This window comes from Xyrauchen texanus, chromosome 37, assembly GCF_025860055.1.
Source record: "Xyrauchen texanus isolate HMW12.3.18 chromosome 37, RBS_HiC_50CHRs, whole genome shotgun sequence".
Classification (NCBI taxonomy): domain Eukaryota; kingdom Metazoa; phylum Chordata; class Actinopteri; order Cypriniformes; family Catostomidae; genus Xyrauchen; species Xyrauchen texanus.
In genome coordinates, this window is record NC_068312.1 from 39,192,515 (window position 1) to 39,202,514 (window position 10,000).

Here is a 10,000-nt window from a genome sequence, read left to right on the forward strand (position 1 = left end):
AAATTAATCTGTTCATTTATTTATTTATTGGGCAAACAATTAAAATGTCAGATTATTAATCAAATGATGTGCAAGAAAATATACAGTATAGCAGCAGAAGGTAATTCTGGGATTTTGGTGACATTTCAACCTGGAAATTTGTATTTATTTATTTATTTTAAACAGCTGTACATTTAATTAATTGTCTAAATACTCAATTGTTCTGTGATGAAGCTACAAACAGGCAAATGTGTGTTTGTGCTCTCAATATTTGTGTTAAATTCTGACGTTTAGCTAAAACCCCAACTGTGCTAGCCCTTATCATGTCAGTCCATGCCCAACAAACATCACATTCATTTTTAATTGTGTTCCCATTTTAATTACCCAAAATTGTCACTCATGTCTCAACCCCGTCACACTTCTCCCACGACTTCATGACTTGTGTCCCACACTTTAAACACTTTAAACACTTTAAACACAGTGTTTCATTCAAGTATATATACAGAATTTATAGTGTGTAATACACTGACTATTCCACATGTTTGTCACAATAACATGCATGAACCCTGTAAATGTTTGGATTAAAATCTCATTTTGCATGTGACGGGGTTGAGTTGTTCAGCTCGAGCATTCCCATCTGACTATTATATACTTCAAAATATAAACACAAATTATGACGTTTACTGCCAGTTTCTGCATCACACTGCTGAAGAAAGCTCGATGATGTCACTTCTTGTGTCACATGAGAGTGAGTGTGTGTGTTTGTGTATGAGTGTGTGTGTGTGTGTGTGTGTGTTTGTGTATGAGTGTGTATATGTGAGTGTGTGTCTGTGTGTGTGTATATGTGTGTATGTGAGTGTGTGTCTGTGTGTGTGTATATGTGTGTATGTGAGTGTGTGTCTGTGTGTGTGTATATGTGTGTATGAGTGTGTGTGTGTGTGTGTGTGTTTGTGTATGAGTGTGTATATGTGAGTGTGTGTCTGTGTGTGTGTATATGTGTATATGTGAGTGTGTGTCTGTGTGTGTGTATATGTGTGTATGTGAGTGTGTGTCTGTGTGTGTGTATATGTGTGTATGTGAGTGTGTGTCTGTGTGTGTGTATATGTGTGTATGTGAGTGTGTGTCTGTCTGTGTGTGTATATGAGTGTGTGTATATGTGAGTGTGTGTCTGTGTGTGTATATGTGTATATGTGAGTGTGTATATGTGAGTGTGTGTCTGTGTGTGTATATGTGAGTGTGTGTCTGTGTGTGTATATGTGTGTATGTGAATGTGAGTGTGTGTCTGTGTGTGTATATGTGTGTATATGAGTGTGTGTATATGTGAGTGTGTGTCTGTGTGTGTATATGTGTATATGTGAGTGTGTATATTTGAGTGTCTGTCTGTGTGTGTATATGAGTGTGTGTATATGTGAGTGTGTGTCTGTGTGTGTATATGTGTGTATATGAGTGTGTGTATATGTGAGTGTGTGTCTGTGTGTGTATATGTGTGTATATGAGTGTGTGTATATGCTGAGAGTGTGTCTGTGTGTGTGTATATGTGAGTGTGTGTCTGTGTGTGTATATGTGTGTATATGAGTGTGTGTATATGTGAGTGTGTGTCTGTGTGTGTATATATGTGTCTGTGTGTGTGTGTTGAGATGTCACTTCTTGTGTCACATGAGAGTTGAAGCAGCATCTGTGTGTGTATATGAGTGTGTGTATATGTGAGTGTGTCTGTGTGTGTGTATATGTGAGTGTGTGTCTGTGTGTGTATATGAGTGTGTGTATATGTGAGTGTGTGTCTGTGTGTGTATATGTGTATATGTGAGTGTGTGTATATGTGAGTGTGTGTCTGTGTGTGTGTATATGTGAGTGTGTATATGTGAGTGTGTGTCTGTGTGTGTATATGTGAGTGTGTGTCTGTGTGTGTGTATATGTGAGTGTGTGTCTGTGTGTGTATATGAGTGTGTGTATATGTGAGTGTGTGTCTGTGTGTGTATATGTGTGTATATATATGTGTGTGTGTGTTGAGATGTCACTTCTTGTGTCACATGAGAGTTGAAGCAGCATCTGTGTGTGTTTGGAGTGTTTTAATAAGGAATACTGCAGGTGTGTGTGTCCAGTGATATCTCACACATGAGTTTGATCATGTATGTGCATGAGTACTGTCTGTACGGAGGATTCTGTGTCAATATGAACTCTCCTCTAACAAGAGAAACTATTGATCTCAGTTGGTTTAGTTGTGAAAGTGCTTCAGTTAGCAGACGGTCACAGATGGGACTGGAGGTCACAAACCTTCTCCAGACAAACAGAAGCTGCAGAGACTCGGATCAGATCTGACAGGATGGAGAAACTTCATCTGATCTCTGAAGAATGCAGAAACAGACCCATGTGTTCAGTCCCGCCACACCGACAGCTGCATGAATGTGTGTTACTGCGGTAAGATCATTTATTCTGATGTCACAAATCAAGTAGGATGCATGAATGTGATTATGCATATTGAAATGTCCATATTTCCTAATGTTGTGAAACAGCACAACGTTTGCCATTATCGAGAGCAGAAGGACTCTTGCTCTATCGGCAAACATGAGGGTCAGCGGACGATCAATTACTCTCAGAGGTTCTTTTCATGTCACAGATTACTCTGAATTGAAACAATTGAAAGAAGAGTACAAATGTAATATTAATATTAATTCATGCAAGGAAATAAAAGCAGACGATCTTCATAAAGGTTGAGACTATATTTCTGAGCTGTTATTTCTTCATTTTGAACCCCTACACTTCATGTGTGTTACTCCTGTGATGATGAAACATCCCGCAGGTGATTTATAAAGTATTTTCTTAAATTATTCAACATTAAATGATGTGGATGATTATTTCAGTAACACTCAAACACAGCTTCAAAGTTCTGTTATAACTAGTGAAGAGCAGGTCAGTTTGTGTGTGTGTGTGTGTGTGTGTGTGTGTGTGTGTGTGTGTGTGTGTGTGTGTGTGTGTGTGTGTGTGTGTGTGAGAGTGTATGTGTGTGTCAATGTGTGTGTTTGTGTGTGAGTGTGTGTGTGTGTGTGTGTGTGCATGTGTGAGTGTATATGTGTGTATGTGTGTGTGTGTGTATGTGTGGGTGAGTGTGTGTATGTGTGTGTGTATATGTGTGTGTGTGTATGTGTATGCATGTGTGTGTGTGTGTGTGTGCACGTGTGTGTGTATGATTGTGTGTGTGTGTGTGTATGTATGTGTGTGTGTGAGTGTATGTGTATGCATGTGTGTGTGTGTATGTATGTGTGTGTGTGTGTGTGAGAGAGAGTGTGTGTGTGTGTGTGTGTGTGTGTCAGTGTGTATGTGAGTGTCTGTGTATGTCAGTGTGTGTGTAGTTGGCTAAAGTGCATAACTGGTAATCAGAAGGTTGCTGGTTTGATCCTCACAGTCACCACCATTGTGTCCTTGAGTAAGACACTTAACTCCAGGTTGCTCCGGGGGGATTGTCCCTGTAATAAGTGCACTGTAAGTCACTTTGGATAAAAGCATCTGCCAAATGCATAAATGTAAATGTGTGTAACAGGTACGGGTGTGAGACAGCATGAATGAGCTCTAGTCAAACACTGTTATTATAATAATCATTTACAGATCACTGATTAATCTAACCAGAGATCTTTATACACTCGGAGGGATTTACAGAAGATAACATGAGATGTTTGTGTCACTTCTTGACTTTTCTATTGGTGCTGTTTGTATTTACCTGATCAGAAACTGCTTGTAAATTCACTCTAAAGTTAAAAGTTTCTCCTGGTTTAAACTTAATTAATGTCGAAAATTAAATGCATTCATGTATTACAATTTTTTGGGAATGGCCTCATTGTTTGTCTCTTATACTCATACAGTGAGCAGTTGTGTGTTGTTTTTGTGTAGTTATAATGTTCTTTTGCACAGTTTGTCATCTGTTTCACAGTCAATATGCTGAAAACATGGACGAGGAGGAAGGAATCAAAATGCCGCAGTCTGATGCTTTAATGTCACTGGATGCTGAGGTGGATATTTCTGCCAGGAGAAGAAAACCAACTCTCATCCGGTACAGATTAAACACTGAAAACACTTTATATTTACACGATTTCATCATATACATCAGATCTACATCAGTCAAGTCACATCAGCATACCTGGATTTGTTCCTCTTGGTTTTGCTCATTAGTTGTTTGTCCGAAAATATAATATATCACATAATTTCAACATAATAGAATAAAGTTATTGGTAACACTTTACAAAAAGGTTTCATTAGTTTACATTAGTTACATTCGTTTACATTAGTTACATTAGATTACATTAGTTACATTAGTTTACATTAGTTACATTCGTTTACATTAGTTATATTAGTTAAATTAGATTACATTAGTTACATTAGTTAAATTAGATTACATTAGTTACATTAGTTTAAATTAGTTACATTAGTTTACATTAGTTTACATTAGTTACATTCGTTTACATTCATTACATTCGTTACATTATTTACATTCGTTACATTTGTTACATTAGTTTACATTAGTTACATTCGTTTACATTCGTTACATTCGTTTACATTAGTTATATTAGTTACATTCATTTACATTAGTTACATTAGTTACATTAGTTACATTAGATTACATTAGTTACATTAGTTTACATTAGTTACATTAGTTACATTCGTTTACATTAGTTATATTAGTTAAATTAGATTACATTAGTTACATTAGGTTACATTAGTTAAATTAGATTACATTAGTTACATTAGGTTACATTAGTTACATTCGTTTACATTAGTTTACATTAGTTACATTCATTTACATCCGTTACATTCGTTACATTATTTACATTCGTTACATTTGTTACATTAGTTTACATTAGTTACATTCGTTTACATTCGTTACATTAGTTTACATTAGTTTACATTAGTTACATTCGTTTACATTATTTACATTAGTTACATTAGTTTACATTCGTTACATTAGTTACATTCGTTTACATTATTTACATTATTTACATTAGTTACATTCGTTTACATTAGTTACATTAGTTACATTCGTTTACATTAGTTATATTAGTTAAATTAGATTACATTAGTTACATTAGGTTACATTAGTTACATTCATTTACATTCGTTACACTCGTTACATTATTTACATTCGTTACATTTGTTACATTAGTTACATTCGTTTACATTCGTTACATTAGTTTACATTAGTTTACATTAGTTACATTCGTTTACATTCGTTACATTAGTTTACATTAGTTTACATTAGTTACATTCGTTTACATTCGTTACATTAGTTACATTCGTTTACATTATTTACATTATTTACATTAGTTACATTCGTTTACATTCGTTACATTAGTTACATTCGTTTACATTTTTTACATTAGTTACATTCGTTTACATTATTTACATTCATTTAAATTAGTTACATTCGTTACATTCGTTTACATTAGTTACATTCGTTACATTAGTTTACATTAGTTATATTTGTTTACATTATTTACATTCGTTTACATTATTTACATTAGTTACATTCGTTTACATTATTTACATTCGTTACATTCATTTAAATTAGTTACATTAGTTACATTCATTTAAATGAGTTACATTCGTTAAATTAGTTTACATTCGTTTACATTCGTTACATTAGTTACATTCGTTACATTAGTTTACATTAGTTACATTCGTTTACATTATTTACATTCGTTTACATTAGTTACATTCGTTTAAATTAGTTACATTCGTTTACATTAGTTACATTCGTTACATTAGTTTACATTCGTTACATTAGTTACATTCGTTTACATTATTTACATTAGTTACATTCGTTTACATTATTTACATTCGTTACATTCGTTTACATTAGTTACATTCGTTTAAATTAGTTACATTCGTTTACATTAGTTACATTCGTTACATTAGTTTACATTAGTTACATTAGTTACATTTGTTTACATTATTTACATTCGTTACATTCGTTTACATTATTTACATTAGTTACATTCGTTTAAATTATTTACATTCGTTACATTCATTTAAATTAGTTACATTAGTTACATTCATTTAAATTAGTTACATTCCTTAAATTCGTTTACATTTGTTTACATTAGTTACATTAGTTACATTCGTTACATTCGTTTAAATTCGTTACATTCGTTTACATTTGTTACATTAGTTACATTAGTTTACATTAGTTACATTAGTTACATTTGTTTACATTATTTACATTCGTTACATTCGTTTACATTATTTACATTAGTTACATTCATTTACATTATTTACATTCGTTACATTCGTTTAAATTAGTTACATTCGTTAAATTAGTTTACATTATTTACATTAGTTACATTCGTTACATTAGTTACATTCGTTACATTAGTTTACATTAGTTACATTAGTTACATTTGTTTACATTCGTTTACATTAGTTACATTCATTTACATTATTTACATTCGTTACATTCGTTTAAATTAGTTACATTCGTTAAATTAGTTTACATTCGTTAAATTAGTTTACATTAGTTACATTAGTTACATTCATTACATTAGTTTCAGTAGTTACATTAGTTAATGCATCACAAACTAACAATTAACAATATATATATATTACAGCATTTATTCATCTTTCTTAATGTCACTTAATAAAAATACAGTTTCTTCCTTCAGTTTGTGCTGCATTATCGAGTTATATTTACAAATGTTGCTAGTTAGCTAACCTTTAGCTAGCAGCAGGGACAGATTATGACTAGCAAAGGCCCTGGGGCCAATTATCTCCAAGGGCGCCTAAGTTGTTTGGGGGGCAAACTTGATTGCGTAACCTTAAAGCCCAGGAAACCCGGACGGTCATTGGCCCAGTCGGTAATCCATCCCTGGCTAGCAGTAGCATATATTAGCATGCTAAGTTGTATTTATTCCTTGCATGAAACAACATGAAGTCTCCCACTTTTCATAGATCGAAGACATTAGATCCTTCTCTCTTTCTGCAAGTCCAGAGTGACTCTGAATCCAAGTGTGAACGCAGGAAACCGCAGACGGGACAGGTGCGTCTCTTCTCCAGTCAGCAGCTAGCATGAGCGATGCTGAACGGTTTATGAACAGCATATCTCTGGAAGATTCATACAGTCTGTCTAAAGGTTCACAACACTCAGGAGATCTTTATTTATGATAATGATTGTTGGGGGGTGATTATTTTGTATATTCTTTTATCAGTTTCTGCGAACAAATTCCCAGTACCACAAAGTTTTTAAAGACATAAGTGAAGAGGAACAGCTGAGACAGAGTACGTACACTCAGACTCGTTGTTTTGTGCATGATATTATTAAAAAGTACTTTTATTAAACAATGTGTTTTGAAACTGAATAATAACCGAATGTGTTTCCATGTTCACAGGTTACACGTGTGCCTTACAGAAAGATATTCTGTATCAAGGGAGACTCTTTGTGTCTGATAACTGGATTTGTTTCCATTCCAAAGTTTTTGGAAAAGACATCAAGGTAAAAACCAGTTCCATGTACAGCAGCAGGTCTGTAGCAGCCTAGTGGAAGGGTTTTTCCTTTAAAAAGTGGATCTTTTTGCAGTTTTTCCCCTCATTTTGTATTTAATTATGAGGTTCAAATATTTACTACAATGTTGTCAAATTGCTTACCAAGTATAAGAGTCCTGTTTGACAGATTTGTGAACATATGTTCAATATTCTGCGACAATGGCACCGCTGTCTGCTTCCTCTTCCATCTCTCCCACTCTTTTCGCGCCATTCTCATTATCCAGCTGGATGTTGTTGGCCTCACTGATTTAGCGCGGTAAAGTTTGACACTCATTTAGCGCGGTAAAGTTTGACACTCATTTAGCGCGGGAAAGTTTGACACTCATTTAGCGCGGGAAAGTTTGACACTCATTTAGCGCGGGAAAGTTTGACACTCATTTAGCGCGGGAAAGTTTGACACTCATTTAGCGCGGGAAAGTTTGACACTCATTTAGCGCGGGAAAGTTTGACGTTCCACATTCGGTTTGGCAGATTTAAGGGACCGTCTGAAAACTCCACTCACTACACTAAAACACAGGAGATGTCCACTCATTCATTCAGTTCATGTGCAATTTATACATGACTGAAAAACAACATAAATACATTTTCACACTCAGAATGTTCTTATAACTTCCCAGAGGACAGACAGACACACTACAGGTGATATTAGTACAATATGATCAATTGTATATGTACAGTAATCAATTTTAGAGGATAGAAGGACTTACTACTTAATCACAAAAAAAAAAAAAAATAAAAAAAAATAATTAAAATGAGAAAACGTCATTTTGGTGAATTTTGGTGAATATTTCTCTAAAATATTTGATTACTGTACGTATATAATTGATCATATTGTACTAATATCACCTGTAGTATCTGTCTGTCCTCTGGGACGTTATAAGAACATTCTGAATATGAAAATGTGTTTTACAGATGTTGTTTTTCAGTCATGTATAAATTGCACATGAACTGAATGAATGAGTGGACATCTCCTGTGTTTTAGTGTGTTTACTAAACTGTGTTTAGTTTTCAGACAATCCCTTAAATCTGTCAAACCGAATGTCCAACGAATGTCCAACCAATGGCCTTATGGGAAGAACTGCAAAGAAAAAGACACTTTTGAAACAGAAAAACCAAAAGAAAAGGTTTGAGTGGGCAAAGAAACACAGACATTGGACAACAGATAATTGGAAAAGTGTTACAGATCTGAACCCCATTGAGCTTTTGTGGGATCAGCTAGACTGTAAGGTGTGTGAGAAGTGCCCGACAAGACAGTCACATCTATGCAAGTGCTACAGGAAGTGTGGGGTAAAAGGTCAAGTGCTACAGGAAGTGTGTGGTGAAAGGGCAAGTGCTACAGGAAGTGTGGGGTAAAAGGTCAAGTGCTACAGGAAGTGTGGGGTAAAAGGTCAAGTGCTACAGGAAGTGTGTGGTGAAAGGGCAAGTGCTACAGGAAGTGTGGGGTAAAAGGGCAAGTGCTACAGGAAGTGTGTGGTGAAAGGGCAAGTGCTACAGGAAGTGTGGGGTGAAAGGTCAAGTGCTACAGGAAGTGTGTGGTGAAAGGGCAAGTGCTACAGGAAGTGTGGGGTGAAAGGGCAAGTGCTACAGGAAGTGTGGGGTGAAAGGGCAAGTGCTACAGGAAGTGTGTGGTGAAAGGGCAAGTGCTACAGGAAGTGTGGGGTGAAAGGGCAAGTGCTACAGGAAGTGTGGGGTGAAAGGGCAAGTGCTACAGGAAGTGTGGGGTGAAAGGTCACCTATAGAATAACAAGGATCTGTAAAGCTGTCGTTGCTGCACGTGGAGGTTTTCAAATTGTAATAGTCATTTTTCACATTATTAATGTCCTCACGATACATTGCGATCCGTATAATGCCACTTTGGTGAATAAAAGTACCAACTTCTGTCCATAAGAGCAAAATCTGTACATTATTCCAAACCTTTGGCCGCCAGTGTATGTCTCTGTCATATTTCACTCAACATGTAGCTATAAAAGAAGGAATTATATTTTGCTTAAAGTTAATTAAGCCTATTTTTGTAAGGAAAATTAAGAATTTAGATTCCTTTGCATTAAAATGTGCTTCATTGTCATGAAAACAATGTCACAATGCAAATATTCTTTATGCTCGTAATATAAACGTATTTAATTTATTATTAATAAATCTATAATTAATCCAATTATAATTCATATTTTTTTGTCTTTTGATTTTGCACTCCAAAAAAATATTTTCGCCTATTTCTCAGATTTCAATTTCATAAAAAAAAATCCCTACAATTTTATTTTTGTGATGTTTAACAAAATATGAATTTAATACAATTTAAAAGTATTTAATTCATTATTTAATTAAAATATCTTTAAAGCAATTCAACTTAAAATATTAATTTGATTTTATTTCGTTAAAAATGACTCAATTCAGTTTGACGAACGTTTGTTATTAAATTGAAAATGCATAAATGATCAAATATGTTTTTGGCGTGATGGTGTGAAATATATCCTGCACATGATCACGGCAGCTTCGTGAC

At 34.6% G+C, this 10,000-nt stretch overlaps 2 protein-coding genes across 3 annotated transcripts in view; one reads left to right on the forward strand and one right to left on the reverse strand.

Moving 5' to 3' along the window:
• LOC127630389 (uncharacterized) overlaps positions 1–10,000 on the reverse strand; it is a 320,692-nt gene that overhangs the window by 15,488 nt on the left and 295,204 nt on the right. The gene's annotated exons all lie outside the window — the stretch shown is intronic.
• LOC127630380 (GRAM domain-containing protein 2B) overlaps positions 1–10,000 on the forward strand; it is a 26,043-nt gene that overhangs the window by 2,753 nt on the left and 13,290 nt on the right. The window contains exons 2-6 of one of the 2 annotated variants that reach the window (XM_052107839.1): positions 2,190–2,397; positions 3,905–4,024; positions 6,913–7,000; positions 7,170–7,239; positions 7,350–7,453. In XM_052107839.1, coding sequence (XP_051963799.1) covers positions 2,190–2,397; positions 3,905–4,024; positions 6,913–7,000; positions 7,170–7,239; positions 7,350–7,453 — 590 coding nt within the window. Of the gene's footprint in view, positions 1–2,189; positions 2,780–3,904; positions 4,025–6,912; positions 7,001–7,169; positions 7,240–7,349; positions 7,454–10,000 lie in introns of those variants that run through there. The other variant, XM_052107840.1, reaches the window with a different exon arrangement.